We start from the raw sequence: 21,904 nt of genomic DNA, 5'->3' as shown, positions 1-21,904 counted from the left end.
TGGTGTGTACGATCGGTGGCATGGAAGGAAGGCAGCTCCCACTCCTGCATAAGTTTTTAAACCAGCCTTTATTAACAATTGTAATACAAATATTCCAAAAATATAAACAGACTCTTAATGGCATCCTACAGTTCAAGTTTCTTAATACAACGAATGTATTAAATCATGAAGCAAGGTGGTCACGGCTCCCACAGCCCAGCCACAGACCCCTCCCCCCAACAAGGTGGTCAAGGATCCCACAGCCTGGTCACAGACCCTTCCCCCCCCCCAAATGGCATCTTGGAATTAGGTAGATCTTGGGTAATTACAGGCAAGAATCACCAGCTTACAAAGCAGGGCGGTTCTGGGAGCTGACCCTGCACTAAAGGACGGGGGAGCTGGCCTGACCTGTGACCTCTTCTCCCCTGAATGCATTTAACTAATGATGTTTTCTAGAAAGAGGGACTGGGGTTGTAGCTTGGCTGCAGAGTGCGTGCCTAACACGCACGAAGGCCTGGGTTGTCCCAGCACCTCACAAGCCAGCAAGGCGATCATGCCTGTAACCCGGCACTCAGGAAATCAGTTCAAGATCATTCTTGGTTAAACTGAGTTCAAGGCCCTCCCTGCTTAGGATTCATGAAACCCCGTGTGTGTGTGGGGGGGGGGGGGGTGGGGGGGGGGTGGGGAAGAACTAAGCTATTTTAAAAAAAGGAACTGAAGAGTAGCCGTGGCTAAGGAGCCCAAAGGGGAAATGGATTACCATTCTCATACTTAGCCAGGCTGACACACTGGATGCAGGACAGCACAGATGAGCTGCACTGCCAAGAGGCCTCTGAACAGGGCAGGGCATGGACCTGCAGAGGACCCATTTCCCAGGAATGGCTGCTGGGAGGATCCCATGCTTTTAGTACAAAGCTTTTCTGAGCCACTGTTAACAGAGGGGGTTATACAATTACACAAAAATCTTTGGGAGGCAGGAGGGAGAGAGACAGGTCCCTGGTTAAATGAAGGCAAATTCACTCAACTTCTTTAATGAGGGACCCATGGGCCTACAGTGTCCCCTCTACAATGTGCAGAGTGGAAACCCTTACCTGGCCCGTAATTGAACTGGTCCTGTGTCCAAAGCTCCCCCTATAAGAGGGACAGGAACATCAGGCTTGTGATGAGAAGCCCAATCAGACACAATGTGTCCCTGAAGAGGCACCTTGATGAGCTGAATCTGGCAGGGGCAGATTCCTGGCATGGCTTTGAGTGGATGCAGACACCTGGCCCAACAGTCTACTGACTCCTGAAGACCACTGTGCACTGGGGCGGGCTGGTGGCAGTGAAGTGACAGGCTTCAGGAGCTGGCACCTCTCAATCTTGCCCTACTCTCCTCCCCAGCATCACCTGCTCCTAAAACACAGAACTAGCACGGGGATAGAAGATACAACATCTAGCTGACTCCGGTCCACCACGGTAGATCCTGTGTAGGTTTGGGAAGAGAGGAGCTAGTATGGCATCTCTGTAGCAGACTGCAGGTGGTAAGAGGGATTCTGGTGGCAGACAGGCCTAGAGCTGGGGTTTTATGGAACAGCAGCAGGGGCTCCCATGAGGCCACACTGAGCTTTGGTCACAGGTAAAGCACGGAGAACCAAGAAGCCGGAAAGGGACCTTAAAATTTCATCAACTCTGAGGCTCTTATTGCTCTGTCAGAACCAGCCCTCAGAGTGGCCTTGTGAGAAGATGCTTCCTGCAGCATGATGTTGGCAGTAAGACCAGGCCTGGACCTGAAGCCACAGCCAAGCTCCCGTGTTCCTGGCTAGCACCTGGAGCCCTCAGCTCACCTTGGGAGGACCCCACAGACACCCGCAAATGATGCTGGGAAAATGGCCTGTCTTTGTTACAGAAGTGAAAGACAAGGCTCCATATCCTTGGGCCAAGGAAGATGTCTGTATAATGCTGGAGGAATGCCAGCCAGCTTCCACTCAGAACACCAAGCTCCAACACCAGGCTTTCTCAAACCCGCAGCAGGACCTAGTGTGTGGAAACTAGAAAATATTGCAACTCCTGAGTGGGAGGTGACCACACCTGAACCAACCCACAAATGCTGACCCACCTCCAGGGCAAGTAGGAACTCCTGCCCACCTCAGAGGGAGGAAGGAGAATCCTACCCAACCCTGGGCAGGACTCAGTTAAGGCAGTGATGCTGAGGTGGAGGCTCCTCAGGGGCCCCCTGTGTTCCCAACGACAGTGACATTTCCCGATAGTTTTCCGCTCTGGGGAAACTTACACTCTGTGACTACTTTTAAAGCATTAAGATTGAGAGCTTGGAGATGCCCAGAGTACAGGGCACGAGGACCCTCACTCAGTCTATCACCAGAAGCAGGGGGCATTGACAAATCAAGTAACAGCAACACCTACAACATGGGAAAGTCACTGTCCCCAGGCCCTGGAGAGGAAGAGAAACAGCCAAGAAGGATAAAGGCCAGAACAGGCAAGAGCCAGCCAGGACGGGACACTGGGGAAGACACAAAGGGAGAGCCCAGCCCTCCCCAGCCTTTGGAGCTAGTGTCTTTGCATCAGCTAGCACAGAATCCCTGAAGAGCACTTTTGGGATCTACAAGCAAGGAGACAGACATCTTGCATTGAACATTTGCATTTTCCCTGTACCCCAGTATTTCCCACATGCACCTCAGGCCTGGGACTGCAGCTCGGCCGGATACAAATCACTCCACGTTTAGAAAGACAATTTTAAGAGTTAAAAGAACCGAAATCAGCTGTCTTCCTCTAGAGCAGAGACCTCCTTTCCCATGGGAGTAACACTATGGCTTGGGAGTGAGAAGGCTGGCCTGGCACTGAGCCTGGGGACACAGAAGTGCCCACGGCAGGCATTCTGCTGGAGCCAGGAGCAGCAGGCAGGACACAGGACCTGGTGGGTCTACGAACATGCTCCACCTGAAAGCAGCCTCTGGCCTCTCCTTTCTCCTTGGCACAGCCCTTGTGATGCTGAGGAAAGGCCGTGGTCTGGCAAGGGAGCCTATTATAGTTTTCATGGCCGTAAAGCTCAGTGGCTCACAGGACAGCAGAAAGGAGACAAATGGCTTGGGTTGAGTCTTGATCTTTCAGCTTCTCCTCCTACTGGACACTGGGCACCCTGGACCATAGTTTACCGGATGGGCACACACACACGCACACACGCACACCCCCCCCCACACACACACACATACCTGGGTGCAGAAAGCTCTGGGTCTGAGTCCCTGCTCTGCGTGTGACCTGCCCTACAGCTTTTGTCTAGCACACCTGGCTACTTGCAGACCCTGTCAGTCAGGCTGATCACAAAGGCACAGTGTAGCAAAGTCCCCTGTTGGGATGGCTGTTTCTTGGAGCAGGAAGGCTAAGGGGCCCGCAGCTGCCCAAGGCTGGTATAGACATCATCCGCTCCACTCAGCTCCTCGAAGACTGGAATCAGGTTCAGCAATTCTGTATCTGCCATGTCATCAAACCAGGACTGCACAGGCACCTGGGGCAGGAAAAGGTGACATTATCTGACTTTTCCTTTCCTTTCCAGTGCCACTGGAGGCTGCTGGGCCACACATGGGTAGTGGACTCCTCTGATAAAGCCTACAGCCCCAGCCTGCAGCCACCCCATCCCTGACGCCTAATCTGGAGCACTCACTGCATTTTCTGGGTGGAAGATGTAAGATGCAGGGGAGTTGTCCAGGATGACAGTTTTCCTCAGGTCCCTTCCCAGGCGGCTGAGGTCCTTGACATAGCAGCCCTGGTGGAACACACAAGACTCCCGAAACAGGCGGGCCCGGAACACCCCACACCGGTCCAGGAGATCTGTCACAGGGTCCGCATACTGGAAGAAAGAGAGAAGCTTTAGCCTAGGTGTGGTGCTGGGTCCCACACCGCCTCCTGCTCCTTCCTCCCCTCCTGCAGTCAGGTACCTTGGCCAAGCTGGCGGTAAAGAGAACACATTCAAAGAGCTCCCCCATCCGTCTCAGGAACTCATCGACGTACGGCCTCTTGAGCACATACACCTGGGAAACAGAGCGGACTGCTGGAGGGACCCCATGAAGCCATGGATGCAACACTGCCCCTGCCCACTGACAAAAAAGCAAGCAGACCTAGATGCCTATGTCAGACCCTGGGACCTCTGCCCCACAACAGACAGCTCCACCAGGTTCCTAGGCTTCTGCTGGCCCAATAGGCCCTATCCTGACCTGCCAGGAGGGAAAGCACACTTCGTCCAGGAGCCATCTTCATCAGGGGTAGACCATCAGCTGCCTCCAGAAACAAGTAATCAAGAATAGGCCTCACAGATGGAAACAGCCTATCCTGGATTACTTGAATCCAGCCACAGCCTCAGAAGGAGCCTTCTGTACTGACTTCCAGCAGCACAGCCTGCACAGGTCCCTCTGGCAAGAACCCCAAACCTCCTCAACAGTTAACCTCACAGGGTTTCTGTGAACACCACCACCTTTGAGGACCTGCTTGCTCTTAAAGGTTCTTCAACTAACTCACCACCCAGTCTATGATCTGCCTGCACAAGTGTTCCTTAGGCCCCCTTAAAGCAGCACAGGGTGTGCCCACCCCAATCCCTCCTAGCCCGGATTAGGCACCAACTGAGCAGAGCCCTCCCAGTTTAACAGCAGAACCCTGCATGCAAGCACAAACTGCTCTACCTATCAGCCTGACACTCTTTCAGCCTCATACACAAGCCCCTTCTCCTCAGCCGTTCTCAGCAAACATGGCTCTCCTCCCAATCTCTCCTCAGAGCCACATGGCAGGCAGCCCCCTAATTCAGGCCGTTTTATTAACCAGGAGTTCCTTGAACACATCTGCCTATGCCAAGGCCCCACACATTCTGTACATTCCTCAACTAGACTGCAGGGGATGATGGGCAGCTTTGTGGCTCTGTACAGAAAGCCTGTGAAGGAGGAGGGGCTACGGTTACAAACCCAGGAGAGTCTGGAGCTGAATTTCCCAGTCTGTGAAAACAGGTGTCATACCTGCTAGGATGTCTGCACCACTCTGACCCCAGGCTGACTAGCATGCCTCTGGGCATGTGGCCTCTAACCAATGCCACGTGGTCCTCACTTAACCCCAGGCAGCAAGGTGTGCATGGCCAGAGCCTAGACTCTTCCACTTTGACAGATGCATATGGAGCACTTACAGAACCCAGTGTAAATACCCAAAGGACAGGAGGTCAGAAAGGTCACAGGAGGGGCCTGGGCCAGGGAAGACACAACTCAGTAGCTCTGCACCAGAGGGCACAGGGAAGCCTCCAGGCAGAAACACTGCTACCAAGGAATTAAGCAAACGGAGCAAATCCTAACAGTCCTGTATACAAAGCAAGGCTCGCCCTGTCTAGTTGTCAGGGATGATGTCTAAGAAATGAATCGACTGTATGGGCTGGAGAGCACATGTTTTTCCAGAGGACCTAGGTTCAATTCCCAGCACCCACAACTCTAACTCCAGACATACATGCAGGCAAAAACACCAATGCATTTTTAAAAAGCCAAAGTGATGGCCAGGACTAATATGAAAATGTCAACAGGCTGCGCACAGAGGTGCATGCCTTAACTGCAGCATTCTGGAGGTAATAGCAGGTGGCCCTCTGTGAGTTCCAAGTCAGGCAGAATTAAATAAGGAGACCCTATCTTGGGCTAGAGAGATGGCTCAGCAGTGAAGAGCACTGACTACTCTTCCAGAGGTCCTGAGTTCTGAGTTCAAGTCCCAGCAACCACACGGTGGCTCACAACCATCTGTAATGGGATCCAATGCCCTCTTCTGGCATGTCTGAAGACAGCTGCAGTGTGCTCACATACATAAAATAATTCTTAAAAAAATAATATTTAAAAGAGAGAGAGAAAGAGAGAGACCCTATCTCAAAAAGAAGGAAAAAAGTCCAATAGTTCTTTCGAACAGTCTGACTAATAGAGAGAAGAGGGTGTTGGCTAGAGGGAGGTGTGGGGGATCTGGAGACAAACCACCAACAAACCCCAAGAGGCTGATAATAAACAGGTCAGGAGGCAATCTCCCTTCCAGGCTGGGTGTGGGCTGGCAGACAGCTCACCTGGTGCGTGGTCCCCTCAATCTCTACAGGCACTATGAAGTCAGCATTGTTGATCGGCTAGAAGGCGGAAGTGGACAGCGTCAGCAGACAGGAAACCCCCTACCCCCTGGAGACAGCCCGATGAGCAGTTCTTAGCCAGCACAGGGCAAAGCACCCACCTCTTCAGGTTCCCCTTCTCCTTCATCCCCCATCCACCCTACCCACCACATTCTACCTGCAGTAAGTTTCAGGGCTTTTATTTTGATAGGGTCTTGCTACATAATCTGGGCTAGCCTTTCAACACGTTTCCATGAGCTATGGATACACAGGCATACATGCCTAGCCTTTTTAAGACCAGCTCTTAACTGTGCAACCGAGGTTATTCTGGAACTTGTGATTTCCCTGCCTCAGTTTCCCAAGCACTACAATCGTGGAAGTTCCCTCTGCACCCAACTTAAGGCTTTCTTGAGTTAACAAACATACCAGTCAGGAAGACCAGATATGCTGAAGTCGACTTAACTACGTTTTCCACGGTTAAATGGAGACAGACACAGCATTTAGGTGGTTATCGGTGGTGGTGGTAGTGTGTGTGCCTCTGGGTATCTGGGACTCCAGGGTGGCCTGGCCCCGTCCCTCTGTCATTTCCATGTTCATCTATGACATTCACACAGGCCCTAGAGAAGGGCCACGCTGACTCACCTTAAAGGAGCTATGCACGAGAGTCTCGTCCAGGTCAATGACCACACAGATCCTCCCTTGATCCTGCTCTGTCACCTCTGGGAGCAGGCAGGTCCCAGGGATCTGAAAGCAGAGCCAGGCCGCTGAGCTGTGCCCAACAAGAAGCAAGCCCAGCCATCCCTCACACAACGCTAGGAAGAGCCAGGCTGTCTGCGGACGGTCATCAAGCAGGAAGGCCCTGCTCAAAGGCAGAGAACAGAGGCAACGGGATCTAAGGACTGTTGAGGCTGAGGGAACACGTGATGTCATTATGGGATGATAAGGAATAGACAGCAGAGATGGGAAGGGCATGTGCCTGTCCCCACAGCCTTGTAGGCCCTGGCAAATACCAGCCCAAAGGGTAGGGAGGTGCTCAGGATGGGAAAGTTACCTGTGCTGCCTGTCAGGCTAGTAGAGGCCTAAAGGGCCAGCCAGATTAACATACCTGATAAAACTGGTACTGGAGACATTGGAGCAGATCAGACTGTGGGAGACAAGGGATGTAGTAAGTGCTAATTTATCAGCTACAGCTGCCCTAATCAAAACACCGCTGTACTCGCCAAGAACCCAGCCACCCAGCCTCACAAGACAAAAGCAGCCTTCCTCAGGAGCTGGTCAGGAGGGGAAGCCTCCTCTTCACACATGAGCCCAGGCCCTCAGGGACTCAGGTCTGAGCTCCTCTCTGCAGGGTTAGCCTCCTGCTTAGTTCTTAAACTTGCTTCTTACAAACATCTGTTACAAACATCTGTTTCCACATGTCCCTTGGGGCACATGCTGCACAGAGAGCATGGAAACAATGGCCACACCAGCATAAGACACTAGGGGTGCCCAAGAATATGCAGGGAGACAGAGTTACAAAGGGACAACATGAAAAATACTGTGAAAAGTATAAGTGTCCTAATGTGAGTCTTGAAAAAAATTCTAGAAAGATTGCCATTAGAACGTGTTTCTTTCAAATATGGGCTAGCACGTCCCCATGGTAATATATGATTTTATAATCTGCTTTTAACAGTGCAGATAGTATTACAAGTGGTTCATGTAGCACAGTGACAAATTGCTTTTTGTTTGTTTGATGCTGTTTTGTTTTGAAACAGGGTCTCACTGCACAGCTGTGGCTGGCTTGACACTTGCTGTGTAGACCAGGGTGGCCTTAAACTCACAGGGATCCACCTGCCTCCTGAGTGTAGGAATGCTATCTGGGTGATTCAGAGCATGGCAGTTTAATGGCTCAGAAATTAGTTCTGGACACGAGACAATGAAATACAGGCTTCACCGCCAGATATGTGAGCTCCAACCCTACTACTATCACAATTAACATGGGGTTCACATCTGCAAGTCACCTTTCCAGGGTCCTGGAATCTGCAGTATCTGGACAGCCATCCCCACAGATGAGAAATATCAAGGAGACAGACTACCAAAGGAAGAGGGTTAAGGCCTGTGGGCCAGGGATTTTCTTTTTTCTTTTCTTTTTTTTTCTTTTTCTTTTTTAAAGATTTATTTATTTTATATATATGAGTACACCATTGCTCTCTTCAGACACATCAGAAGAGGGCATCAGATCCCATTACAGATGGCTGTGAGCCACCATGTGGTTGCTGGGAATTGAACTCAGGACCTGTAGAAGAGCAGTCGGTGCTCTTAACCACTGAGCCATCTCTCCAGCCCCCAGGGATTTTCCTGACACCAGACCAGGCCAGAACGTGTGTGTACCGCGCCCCAGCCTGCTACCTTGGCGATAGTGTTGGCCTCCTCCTTGTGTGTGAGCTCAGTAGAAGAGCTTGACGGGCCAGCATGCTGTGTGTGAAAACAGCACAAGAGGGCCTTGAAGATGCTGCGGCCACGGGGCTTCTTAGGTGAGGACTTGGAGACTAGGCCTAGAGAAGGGAGGAAGGACAGATAGATAGGCATTAGCTATAGAGACACCGTCAGTCTCAGTCAGCAGCTGTACATACACTCTCAAGTCTCAGTTCTGCAGGAGTACAGCACACACCTGCTCAACAGCCTCGTACAGTGACATACCCCATATACAGAGCACACACCTGCTCAACAGCCTCGTACAGTGACATACCCCGTATACAGAGCACACACCTGCTCAACAGCCATACACACTGACAACCGAGTGTGGTGTGTGTGTGTGTGCGTGTGCGTGTGTGTGTGTGTGTGTGCGCGCCTCCCTTGAATGAGGAAACAGTGATCCCCACCCTCTGGCTTGGGGAGACCTGAGCTGCACAGGATTTATTCTTCATGCTATGGCAGGTCTCAAGGGGATCTCAAGCTAGGCCGAGAGTTCTGTGACCCAGTACCAGCACTGCCATCAAAACGAGCTTGTGAGGCCCTAAAATCCCGACAGCAAGAGAGCAACCTAGTCCCCTGAGTCTGTGGAGCCATGATTCAGATCAATGTCGGCTTCCCTAGACCCTGGGTCCGCAGCCACAGAACTGGGTCCAAATTGCTTAGAATCTCAGAAGTTCCCCCAAAATGGTCTGAGATGGCTGTGGATAAAGAAGCCTGTCACCCACTCTGACCAGCCATGCTCCATCCCACATGGTGGAAAGAACCATTTCCTACGAGCTGTCCGCATGCACACTCATGTTAGCTGACTGCACCTGAATCTGTGTGTTCTTTCCACGATCTAGCCACGTTCCTTAATACTTCATTGCTCGCCCAGCCTCAGCCCAGGGAGCTGGGTGGGAAGGAGCTGGATGAAGACCCTAGGTCGCAACACAACACAGCTTCCAGTCTGAGGCTGAAGCCTCTGGTTCCAGACTGCAGCTGCTCTCCCCACCTTGATTATCTGAGCGTTGGAAATACAAAGTCAAGTTAACAGGAAGTTCAGCGAGGCGGCCCAGAAAGGCGGGACTGAGAGCAAGGGCGTTAGGACCCAGGCCAGAAAGGCGGGACTGAGAGCAAGGGCACTAGGACCCAGCAGCAATGGGTCTGGTAACGGCTACACAAGGAGCTGCTGAGGGGGCAATGTGGCCAGGAGATGGCGCTGTCACCCAGTCATGGAATGGCCCTAGCTACAGGTTTCTTCTGGGGAGGGGTGTGCATGTCCTAGAGCTACTTGAGAAAAAGGCTGGTCCACTTTAACACACTGGACAAACTACTGTGCAGGCAAATAAGCATCAGAAGTGCCACGAGGGAAAAGCAGAAAGACACCAGGCCCCAAGGGCTTTCCCTATGTTCTTTGGGGGGGGGGGGGGCACCCACTGGCAACTCTTGTTCCCTCTGCTCCTGTGGGAGGCCCCTTACTGGAGCAGATGATGGCAGAGCCATACTCACTGACCCTGAGGAAGAGGAGAGAAAACCCAAACAGTTCTCCAGATCAAGGGTGGAGAAAAGGCCCCTACAGAGCAGCCAACACAGCAGTTAGTGCTGTACCTCTCTCTCACTTGGACAGGCAGCCTTCCCAGTGTGTGATTTCTTTCCCTTCTTGGGTTAGGCTTAGGGTTACCCTTAATTTTGGTATGGCCACTGGGGACCTCTCCGAAAGTAACTGAGCCTTTTCAGAAAATTGTCTGAAAATGTGGGCATCACTTTTTGTTAAATGTGAAGTTAAAGGACACATTTTTATGTGAATTCTCTTCTCCTGTATGTGGATTCCAAGGTTCAAGGTCAGGTTGTCAGGGCCGCAGAAGAACAAGCATTTTCATCCCCTGAACCATCTTGCTGGCCCTATGGCATCATTTCCACAGTCATGGCTACCTGGCAAGAACCAAGATTTCTTTGGGCATTTTGTGGTAAAGTTTTTGCTGAAAAAAAAAAAAAATCTGTCAAAGCCTTCTCAAAGACCAAATTCAAAGCTCAGTGGAGGTGGGATAAGCTGTCTGTTCCTTAGAAAGGACACTCCAGACTCTTAATCATCTCTGCAGAAACCAGAGGGAAGGGGTGGCTCCCATCCCTACCCGTGTTGGCCGCACTACATTCAGGGGCTCAGGGCAGAGGCAGAGACAGAGCTTCAAGATCAGAGCTGAAGCATTTCCTTCGTTTTATGTTTTCTTCCTGCACAAACCACAACTGCAGGCTTAACCCAGACACAGTCTTTCTTAAAACACCACACAACCCAGGCCTTTCCTCAAGAGAGGCCACATCAGGAGTGTGCTCACCATCACAACGACCAGCTCTGTGAGGATAAGTAATCCTGAAGCAGCTGGGAGAGGCCTTGCCTGTGTCCTCTGTAGGAGGCCCAACAGACACAAGTTCCTAGGCCAATACAGAAACCTTGAACTCTGGGGGGGGGGGTGGTGTTCTCGAAGGCCCAGTGTGACCAACAACCTCTGTATCTCAGGTCAAAACCGCCCTGCCCTTGAGTGCAGGCCCCTGAAGGAAACACCCCACAGCCAGGATTGCACGCTGCCCCCTTCAGGCCCCACCTCACAGCAACTGTTATGCTGGCTGCTCTCCTTACTTCTTCAAACACTACTACTGAGGGGCACCAGGACTGGATTCAGCTTCCCCCAACATGGTTGCTTCCCTGCAGGGCCAACCATAGCCAGCCTCACATTCCACAGCCTTTGGCCTATGTATGGCAGGTGCTAATAATTTCACCAACTGACTACACTGTAGGGCCTCTTGGGCTTGTTACTCCTACAGAGCTGGGTCCCCAAGAAGCCTTCATTCTCATGCCATAGCCCCCATGTGAGGGACAGAAGAGCTGCAGGAGCTGCGTGGCCACGCCCACTGAGCACAAGAGCAATGGCAGCCTGTGCTAGACACCTGCTGTCAGTGCCTCGCTAACCCTCAGTAGGAATTCATTTGTAGATCCTGCCCCATCTTCAGGAGGGAAAGAAACCAAGGCAGACAGGCTAATCGGCCTGCTGGGGTCATGCAGTGATATGACAACAGAGTGAGAATCTGAACCCAGGGCCACGGCATTGCCCAAGAGCATCTAGACAGCTCCACACACAGGTTGGTGTCTGTCTCTGTCTGTCTGTCTGTCTGTCTCTCTCTCTCTCTCTCTCTCTCTCTCTCTCTCTCTCTCTCTTTCTCATTTGTTTTATGTATGTGAGTACACTGTCTCATTCTTCAGACAGAAGGGAAGAGGGCATCAGATCCTATTACAGATGGTTGCAAGCCACTATGTGGTTGCTGGGAATTGAACTCAGAACCTCTGGAAGAGCAGTCAGAGCTCTTAGCCACTAAGCAATCTCTTCAGCCCCCCCCCCCCCACTGATCTCTTATAGGAAATATTTGCTCTACTTCCCTCCAGGATGAGCCTCCCCCCTCACGGCCTCCCCCTCCATACTCTTGGGCAGGTCAGCAAGGCACAGAAGGCAGCAAGGACACAAGGCTGAGCCGCAGCTCCACCTCCTTCTGAAGCCCTGTGGAAAGCCTTTGGAGGACGGCTCCTTCCAGTCAGTGCTCTGCACTGCATCCCTGACAAGTTCGGCCCCGCCCCATCCACCCCAGCGATTCCTTTCCAAGGGTAGCTAAGTCTTCCTTTCCTTTCTGCTGAGAAGCATCTGCTCTCCTGGTCTCAAGCCTCTCACTGTCCAACAGACCAGCAAGGCACAGTGGGGGAGCCAGCTCTAAGTAGAAGAAAGGGCTGGGAACTAACACCCTCCCAACACCCCTCAAGGCTGCTAGGGTTCCTCACAAGACAGATTATGGATAGAGGCAGCCAGTGAGGTCTCCCTCCACTTGGTACTGTCTGGGCTGGAGCCCAGGCTCTGCTGGATTCAACCATGAAGCCTTAAGTTTCTTTATCTAAAACCTGGATTAACAGCAAGACCTCACTCAGGACAAACAAAATGCATGAGTAAGGTCCAGAGCAGCCTCTAAGACTAAAAGCTACACTACCTGGCAACAGCCTGGGCCTCATTTGTAGGCCTCAACATGGATCACTAGGTGGGGGTGGCATGGGTCTTATTCCAGGAGAGCAGCAGGGAACCAGGGGCCCTCCCTTCCTCCCTGTGTGGTTGAAATTCAAGGTCAGCTGAGGGCCTGGGAGAACCGTCCCCCCAACTACTCCCCATCCTCCAAACCTTTCATGTCCACTCTCAGCTCCGATGGACGGTGCTCTGGATATGACAAGCATCACCAAACACCACACTCTCCCCTAGGCACCTCCATAGCAGTAAACACCCTATAGAAACCTGTGCTTACACACAAACAGAAGAAGCCTGGCTTTACCAGGATGACATTATTTTTAACCTTCTGAAGGCTCAGGTCTAGTTGTCACAGTTGCCAACAACACAGTTATAAATCTTGGTAAAGGAGGTCCTCACAGGAAATCTGCACAGCACCGGACAGGCAGAAGGCAACTCCTTAAGACCATTCACATACTAGGATACTTTCCTGGTTCACTCCCTTCAACATCCGAGCTTCCTCCTCAGCTTCCATCCTACCACAGCAAAGGACAAGGCTGGTCTCACTATAAAATGGCCTCTCTGAGTGGCCTCCCTCCCCTGAACTATTGGAGGAAGGAGAGTATCTGGAGCATTTCCGGCCCTTCTTGGCCTGCTGCCTGGGCCCTGCAGCCAAGACACATCTGACTGGGGCTCCCTGTGGAGAGAAGTCCTCCCAGGTAGTCAGCAAGAGGCATCTGTGCCTTGGCTACGGACAGGCACTGAAGTGCCAGGTTGATGGAAGGGCTTCTTGGACCAGCAGGTGAGTGGGCACAGAGACAAGAGGGCAGGAGATGCCTAGACAAACCCAGGGGCAGAGCCTCAGTGGACGGTGGGCCTCTCTGTGCACAGTAGCCAACTACTGACGTGCTCTCTTCTGCTAACACGGCAGGCAGGGTGAAAGCAGATGTGGGAATCCAACTGCACGGCCTGGGTTTTTAAGCAGTGTGTGTGTCACAGGCTTTGGCTCACATGGGCACGGCTTAGGCCTCTGGTCATCCATACCGACAGCTCCTCTGTTCAACTTGTTGGGCAGAGAAGCTCCTCTCTCCTCTGATTTGAGGCAGCCATCTCCATGTGATTCAGACCAGTTTCAGAATCCTGCCTCAGCCTCATGAGGAGGACTTAGGGACGGGTGGACTTATGCCACCATGTTTCACAGCCCTGCCCCTGCCCTCTCGGGGTCTCGGATCTCGATTTTAAGAACTTTCTCTTAATTAAGAGGATCTTGGTTCTGGGAACAAGGATTCTCAGGCAACTTCATCATCTCAGAAGGGGCCTCTAGCTGAATTATTGGGGAAGAAACATTAGGCAGCTTCAATATTTGAAAGTAACAGCAATAAAAATATAAGGGTGCGCCGTGTGCAGCGGGGTCTCCAGGAGCAGCAGGCTCTGGAGAGGCAGAGACTAACCCGGGAAATGTTAGGGGCTGGATCCTCCCTTGCTGCACAGTGCTGGACAGAGCAAGGTGACACTGTTGGGTACTGGATGCCATGTTAGCACTCCCTCCTCCTGTGGAGGGGCTGAGCAGGTTCATGGGAGGGTGGGGGGCTAAGGGAACCCTGGGAAGGACTGAAACATCATCTTGATGGTGATTCAGGGCTGGGATCTCTGTCCCAAACTTTGGAATGCTTGGGCTTCACGGAGAACCAAGAAGAATCCCAGGCAAGGAGGCACAGAAGGTGCAGGAGGACGGAGCTGAAGACTGTCTACCCAGGTGCCACTGGCTCCAAGGGCTAGGTGAATCAGAGGGCTTTGGGTTGGAGCTCCACCGGCAAATAAACAAATAAATAATTCTGGCTTTGGCACAAATACAAATATAGCAGGAACCTTAATTTTTCCATCTGTAAAATGGTAAAAGAATGACTACCTTAGAGAGTGAGCATTTTAAGGGCTTTAGAGTGTCCTGGTCTGATGACAGCTCCCTGCCGGCTGCTATGCACTAGGCACAGGACACTTTCACACTCGAAAGTCAGCTTCAATCTCAGAATACTCAAACTATGACACCAACTGAGATTTCTTACTTCAGAAGGCCACACAGCACAACAGCAGGTGAGAGGCAGGCCTGGGAAAAGGCCTTTTCTGGGACTACCCAAAACCAGTTTATGTCTCTCAGCCTCTGAGGCTGGCCAAGCTGCTCCCTCCTCAGGACCTGGCTCTTCAGCTGTGCTGCTCCTCTCCACTCTCCTCTGCTTTGCTACTGGACCAGCCGGTGAGAGCAGGAGTGGAGCGGCAGGCAGGGCCCGGACAAACGTGGGCTCCACGGGGCAAGCACTGTTCCTGCTCTCAGCACACTCCTCTATCTGGCAAGTGAGAACCTTCTATCTCCAGGGCTGCGGAGACAGGCTCTGGTCACAGCACCTTGCCCATAGTGAGCGTTCTGTGAAGCCGGGCTGGGACTGAGTAAGCAAGGACAATTACTCTATCCATTCACTCAGAAGACGCTAGGCTCCCCTGGAAGAGCCACCGGCTGCCTAATGAAAGTGACTCTGGACCCTGAGGGAATCTTCTGCTCAGGGCTGAACAGGCAGTTGGCTTCTTTGCGGTGCTTCCTGGCTCCTCTCCCAGGACACCTGTCAGAATCCCGGGGAGCATTTGGAACACACATGCCCGGCCCACCTGCCAGGCTCTGAGTCAGTGGGTCCCAGGTGTGCGGGTGGGGGAGGGGCTGTATTTTTAGTACGTGTCACAGGAGATTCTGCTGTGTGTCCTTGGCTGAGAGCCAGAGAATTTTAACCAACCCCTTTCGGGATTACAAGGCGATTCCCCTGGAGCTCCAGAAGCCTCTCTTTCCAGCAGATTTGATGATGGCCTGGGACTAGTTGGGCTGACTGTGGTTTACCTCTCTCAGGCCACTTGTTTTACTCCCAAAACAAAGACAAAACAAGACCCTAGTCAAGAGACCTGGGCTAGCTATCCTCCCTCAGTTATCATGAAGGAGAGGCCTCCTCCTCCTGCTGTGCAAACAGAAGTGGGTGCTTTGTCCCTTTCCCATAGATCTGTGTCACACAGCCTTTCTCTCACTGGAGTGGGAGCCATGTTTGCTCCCTGGGAACAGTGCAAGTGGGTTAGAGTAAACTCAACAGGACCGGAGTCTGTCAGGGTCATAAGAGCCGACAAGGAGGCCCTCCTGTGATCCAGCACTTGGCAGAAGCTCAAGGTCTGTCTCGTACTACACCACCACCACCAAGGATGAGGGGGGAATATTAGAATATGAGTGAGAGAGACGGACAGATAGACCGAGACAGAATGAGTGTGCTTTTATGTTTAGGTTCACTGAGATCAGGCTCAAGGCTGGCAGTAGAAAAGCTAACCAATAAGACGTCACACACTCCCGCCCAGAGCCAGGCTGCGGGGAGCGGCTTAGAGAAGGCTCCTGTGGAGTGAAGGGCTGGGTGCTGCACATTCCTTGTTCTTAGTGTCTGTTCTGAGCGGTCCATTTCAAAGAAGCCCACTTTCCCCCTTCTAATCCCCACCAGTCTCTTCCTAAGACCTACCTGCATGTAGCATGCTCGCCCACACACCCACTGGCTACACACGGGCTTTCAGAACACCTGAGAGCCACCATCAGCAAATCCGCACCCTTCCTGTCATTTCAGCCTGACACAGGATGGAAAGCAGTCTCAAGGTTCTCACCGCACTCTACACTCAGACCAAAGCCACTCTCTACAGAGCCTCCCTCCTTGTCATTAAGAGTACCTAGAACCTAATCTCACCGAGACCACAAACTCTCCAACCAAATGAAGACTGTGGCAGTTACTGTCACACACACAGCTGCCAGTTCCCTCTCCAAGACACCAAACTGCTTCCAAGGTTTAAGAGACTTGTTCATGAGGCCCAGGGCTGTAAGACTCAGACTTCAGAGACTTGTTCATGAGGCCCAGGGCTGTAAGGCCTCATGTAAGGCCTCGTCCTACCCCCAGATGCCCAGGCACTGGCTAGAATGCCTGAAGTCCCATCCCCTTCACACGGGCACAAGCAGCCATCTGTAGGAAAGCTGTGGAAGGCTCAGAGGCTCATCTGTCCAAGAGGCTCAAGCTCCTTCCACACCAATGTGGTGACTGTCCTTAGTAGTAAAACCCTTCCACTGCGTGTCCAGGGGACGGAAGCGGGAGGACAGAACACCAGCCAAGCTGCTTTTAGGAACCAGTCTGAAGCAACCAATACTGGAGCGACAATAAGAACACGTAACTGTTCCTTCACAACTGCTGATCAACTTCTTCACCAGTCCCAGGATCAAACATCCCAAGATGGAAATAAAGACAACACTCACACTTCTCAAAGCTGAGGGGGGACACTGTGCCCAACTACGTATGTCAGTAAGTGCATGCGTGTACACTCCAACAGCCCACTTATGTCACATATTCTCTCCCATGCGTGTACACTCCAACAGCCCACTTATGTCACATATTCTCTCCCATGAGTGTGCACGCACATAGCCCACCTATGTTCACATGTTTTCTCCCATGCGTGTGCACGCACATAGCCCACCTATGTTCACATGTTTTCTCCCATGCGTGTGCACCCACAGCCCACCTATGTTCACATGTTCTCTCCTCTGAGTGTGCACTCACACAGCCCACCTATGTTCACATGTTCTCTCCCCCATGTGTATACACTCAGGCCATTTACGTTCACATGTTCTCACTCATATTTCTCACATCCTGTTGTTAGAAGTGTACATCTCACTAAAGGACTGACTGGAGAGGCCTCCAGAGCCAGCTGCCACCCTGTTTAACTTCCCACCTTCTCTGGCTGGGAGGAAGGACACGGGCCTCCCATGCCTTCGAGCCCCAGGAACTTTTCACTTCTACCCTCCAGCCCCCTCAAGTACTGCTTCTTTAAACTTCATGTCAGCTGCCAAGCCTCAGGCTCTGCACACTTACTGACTGTGAGGGAGCAAAAGCCCTGCCCCAGGGCTCTCAGAGTGGGGCAACACTGGCTTACATGGTCTCAGTGGCCACTCAGCCTAACCCCAGGATGGGGGATAAATCCAGAGGGAGCAAAACTGAGTCTGTCAGCTCCCACTTGTGCAGGCTGGCCTAGGAGGGCCCTACCCACCCACCAACAAAACTCCTTTCAAAGTTTTTCTTCTTAGCTACAGCTATAGGAAGCTTGGACTGACTCTAAAGGGAAAAGGGTAAGATTTCTTCCTTCTGTGGAGAGCAAGAAGAAAAACTTGTCACTGAGGAGCTGGGGAGATGGCTCAGAGATTTAGAGCACTGGCTGCTCTTCCAGAGAACCCGAGTTCAATTCCCGGTAACCACATGGTGGCTCACAACCATCTGACTCCAGTTTCAGGGAACCAGATGCCCTTTTCTGACCTCTGTGGGCACCAGGTACCTATGCGTTGCACAGACATACATGGAGGTAAAACACCCATGCACATAAAATATGAATCTAACAAAATGATTATATTTTTTAGTGACAGCAGTCTCCAAGAAGAATCCCCAGAGTAACTAGCCATGAGACCCCTCCCAGTTCCAGATGTGAGACAGGAATCCAAAGCTTAGTCATTCTTCCAAGAGTAGGCATTGGATCTTTCCCATACAGATCATTTCTGACACCCCCCAAAGTCCTGATAGGTTACTGGAGGCCCCGCCTCTACCTCACTTTGGGCTGCCAAAGGCAGCCTTGTTTCCTTTGCTTTCCCCATCTGAGCCCAGAGTACAGCCTCCTGGGAACTGGATGACACCCTTACACCAGGCCCCAGTAAGTACTCATTCCTGGCAAATGGATACTTTAGTTTTTGATGTGATCCACACACGCCCAGCTTTTTGCTGTATGGGAGCCATTCCTCTCGTCTGCTGGAAAGATGATCTAATTTTGCTGCTTTTATTATCAGTGACTTCAGCAACTTTGTGCCACCACTCCGACTGTAATTACTTTTGAATCATCAACACGCCAGGCAGCCTTAACACTCAGAGAACAGAATGCTAAAAATAAATAAATAAACAGTCAAAAAAAATCTGCACTGGTAAACAACTTCACTGAGAAAACACCGAAGCTAGAGGTAACCTGTTTCTTTCCAGAAATCAACTCATTAATAAACAAACTGCTTCACACTCCTCTTCTGCTCTTCCACAGGTAGACAGGAGTTGGGGATAGGAGCCGGTGAGAGGGGAGGGGCAGGAATTCCTAAAGGAGTGTGCAGATGCAGCAGGTTCTGTTTGTAAATGATGTCTGACTAGGCTAGTTGGCCTGGTTGCTGGGTGCCAAGCAGCCCAGAAGCAAGCATGCCTTCTTCCCCCAATGTAGTCAAATGACAAGGGGAGGGGGAGTGAGACCAAGAGGCTGCTGGCTGGAGAATTCAGATTCCTCCAGGGAGAAATGTGAAGGACAAACTACACAAACAAAAAAAAAAAAAAAAAAAAAAAAAGAAAAAAAGAAAAAAAGAAAAGAAAACAAAAATGTAACTCCAAGAAAACGCAACCAGCACCGGCAACCTGCCACGGTCAGGAAGCCAGCTGCTCTGCTCTCTGCCGCCTGTCACTCATCCTGCTGGATCAAACTTCAGCTCTGATTTGCTCAGTGCAGCTACAGCACAGTCCAGATTCCTCTTATCCCGCTGTGGCCCCAACACCCTCAGGACACCATTAGGAGACCCTGTAAAGCAGCACAGGCCGGAAGGAGGCACTCGCTGTTCCTGGCTTCTTGTCACTACCCCCTCCTCTTATGTCCTTGCCCATCAAAATTTCTTCACCTGAAGCTTGGGTCCTTTTCCCGGGAAGAGGCTGCGAAGGGAACTAAACACTGGCAGTAACTGATAAACACAGGCAGCTTCCCTTTGCAGCGCTCGGCACTGCTGAGGGGCCAGGAGAGGAGGTGAACTTGCTGTGCGGATCACACAGCTGGGTCACTAATGCAGTCAGAACAGAGACCCTGGCAAGGAGGAGGGGCAGGCAGGGCTTCTCTCAGCACAGGCTGCTTCAGAGAGCCAAGAAACACGCACCGCTCCCCTTCCCCCATCCTAACAAGGAATTCCAGAGAGCCTGGGACACCAGCCCAGCTGCTCTGCCCCTAGGCTAGGCAAGTTGGGTAGACTCCTTGGGAAGTGAACCCCAGGAAAAAATGACCTGCTGCTTAGTATTAGTAAGGGATGAGGACCTACACCCCAAGCCCCACAGCCGGCCTCCTTCCAGGCTCTAGGCCTCAGTCTACTCAATTGTGGCACGGGCCTTTTATGCCCCACTGGAATAGAGAGAAAGGACTGCAACGCCTGAGATCTGGATCCAGGAGCGTGCTCACCACTCAGCCTCTGAGCCAAGTGGCCACAGTCCTGGGAGTTCTCTAGAAAAAAATTGGGGGGGGGGGGCGGACACTAGTCCTTACTCTGGGAAGAAATTTCTACTAGATATCTAGAACACAATGCTCAAGGCCAGATGAACAGAAGAGAGAGGAAGAGTTTCAGGAGACCCTACTGTGATCAAAACGAGCAATCCCATCTTCCCAGCCCCAATCTCCTCCCCGCCCCCGCGGGAGGCTGAGGCCTCCGCTCCGCTCCCCAAGAACACCCCAAAGAGGGGCTGCGGACGCCTCCGTCTGCTCCGATCAGACCCCCTCTCCCTAATTGGGGAGGGGGTCCCGAGCCTCTGCCCACAGACAACTCGCACTTTTTCGCTGCGCGATTCAGAAACACTCTAGGTCTGATGCCATCCGGCGAATTATGTAACCAGGGACACCGCTCCCGGGCTAAACAAACGCGGCAGTGTGTGTGCAGCGGCGGCCCCGGGGGAGCGCACGGGGCAGGGAGGGGCTCCGGCCGGGCCTCAGGTCCGGCTTGTTTGCTCCGCCGAACCGCGAGAGTCCCGCGCCCGGCGGGGACCGCGGCCCTCCCCCTCCCCCACCGCCGCCCCCGCCTCGGGCCGGTGAACTTCGTTCCGAGTCCCCGCGCCGCCACGGCCGAGCGCCCGGGCATCCCGGTCCGGTGTGAGAACTCCGGTCCCGGCGGCGTTCTAGCTCGGCACCCCTCGTGCTGTCCCCGCGGCCCCGGGGGCAGGCGCGCAGCGGTGGGGGGAGGAGTGACCACTCCATCTCCGCGGCTCGGGTGGGGGCGGCGCGGGTGGCCTGGCGCGACGCGCGCCCCCGGAGTCTCTGCCTGCCCCCGGGGGGAGGGGTGGCCCGACGGGTGACAGCTGCGCGGATGACACCCTCCCGCCGGGCGCTGGCAGCCCGGGCCTCGCTCAGCCCCCCACTGGGGTCCGAGAGCCGACGGGTGCGCGAGGACCGACGGACCCCGGGTCCCGCCGGACCCTCCGCCCCCTCCCCGCTCGGGGGCGACGCAAAGTTTTGGGAAGTTGCGCCCCTACCTTGCTTGGTGAGCACCAGGGCGTCTTCCCTCCGCGCCTGGGTGATGATGGAGCCGTGTTCCATCTAACAATCCCGCGGGCCCGGGCTGGCTGGGCGGGAGGACGCGCGGGCGGGCGCGCAGGCGGGCTGGGCTGGGGGGCCTGGGCGGGGGCCCGTTGGGCTCCGGCTCCCGAGACTCCGACTCCCGCAGCTGTTCACATCCCCCCCGCCCTCGCGTTTCCTCCCCGGGCCGGGAAGGGAGGCGGCCTGCACAGAGGGCGGGCGGCCCAGGCGATGGCTCCCCCGGTGCCCCCAGACCCGATCCCCCGGTGGCAGCTCCGGGCTCCTCAGTTTGGGTCCAACATGGAGAATCCGGAGCGAAAACAAGAGGAGGAAATGGGACACGGGGCGGTTTCCAGGCTCCCCCCTCCCCTCCGTACTCCAGATAAACAACCCGCGGCTGCAGCGCCCACCCCCGCGCTCCTCCCAGATCTTGGACCGGCCTCTCCGCCGCCTGCCAGCGCGTCCCGCTCCGGGCCAGCGTCCTAGGCCCCGGGACCCTCCACCGGCGAGCGGCAGGGGCTGCGGACCTTGCAGAGGTTTGCTATTTTCTTACGGAAAAAGCGAATCCCCGAGGGGGGTGGGGTGGCGGGCGGGCGGGCAGGCTGGCGGGGGAGACTTGAAACCGCTCCGGCATTCCGATTGGCCCTCTCGCAGAAAGGGGGCGTGGCCCCTCCTTACTATGCGGTGCAAGGACCCAACAACATTCCAGTCGCCGCGGCCACGCCCCCGGGCCACTCCCCGCTTGCTGGGCTGCGGCCTCCTGGTCCTCTCGGCCACACCCCCTTCCCAACTACTTAAAAGGCCACTCCAAAGCTCCGGTTTCCGTGCTCGGTGCTGGGGTGTTTGTGTTTCCGATGCTTTACTCAAAGAAGGCTCAATGGTTCCGCCCTACGAAACCTGGGAGAAAATGGAGAAGCCAAATTGGGTTCGAGGCAGTTACTGTATTTCCTGCTTAGAATCCAGTGCC

At 53.4% G+C, this 21,904-nt stretch overlaps 1 protein-coding gene across 2 annotated transcripts; it reads right to left on the bottom strand.

Moving 5' to 3' along the window:
* Window positions 1-49: 49 nt before the first annotated feature.
* Window positions 50-21,039, bottom strand: Ctdsp2 (CTD small phosphatase 2). Of its 2 annotated transcripts, XM_076920394.1 has the most exons (8): window positions 20,895-21,039; window positions 8,468-8,613; window positions 7,185-7,223; window positions 6,722-6,823; window positions 6,044-6,100; window positions 3,912-4,004; window positions 3,638-3,823; window positions 50-3,481 (listed from the first exon to the last, which is right to left on the bottom strand). In XM_076920394.1, the coding sequence occupies exons 1-8, from the start codon at window positions 20,956-20,958 to the stop codon at window positions 3,356-3,358; spliced, it is 813 nt and encodes a 270-aa protein (XP_076776509.1). In that variant the 5' UTR covers window positions 20,959-21,039; the 3' UTR covers window positions 50-3,355. The 2 variants fall into 2 exon arrangements, with proteins under 2 accessions (XP_076776509.1, XP_076776510.1); XM_076920395.1 differs by lacking the exon at window positions 6,044-6,100.
* Window positions 21,040-21,904: the final 865 nt, after the last annotated feature.

This window comes from Arvicanthis niloticus, chromosome 22 (genome assembly GCF_011762505.2).
Source record: "Arvicanthis niloticus isolate mArvNil1 chromosome 22, mArvNil1.pat.X, whole genome shotgun sequence".
In the NCBI taxonomy this organism is placed as follows: Eukaryota; Metazoa; Chordata; class Mammalia; order Rodentia; family Muridae; genus Arvicanthis; species Arvicanthis niloticus.
The sequence above is the reverse complement of the archived record's forward strand: the minus strand, read 5'-3'. Positions and strand labels throughout refer to the sequence as shown.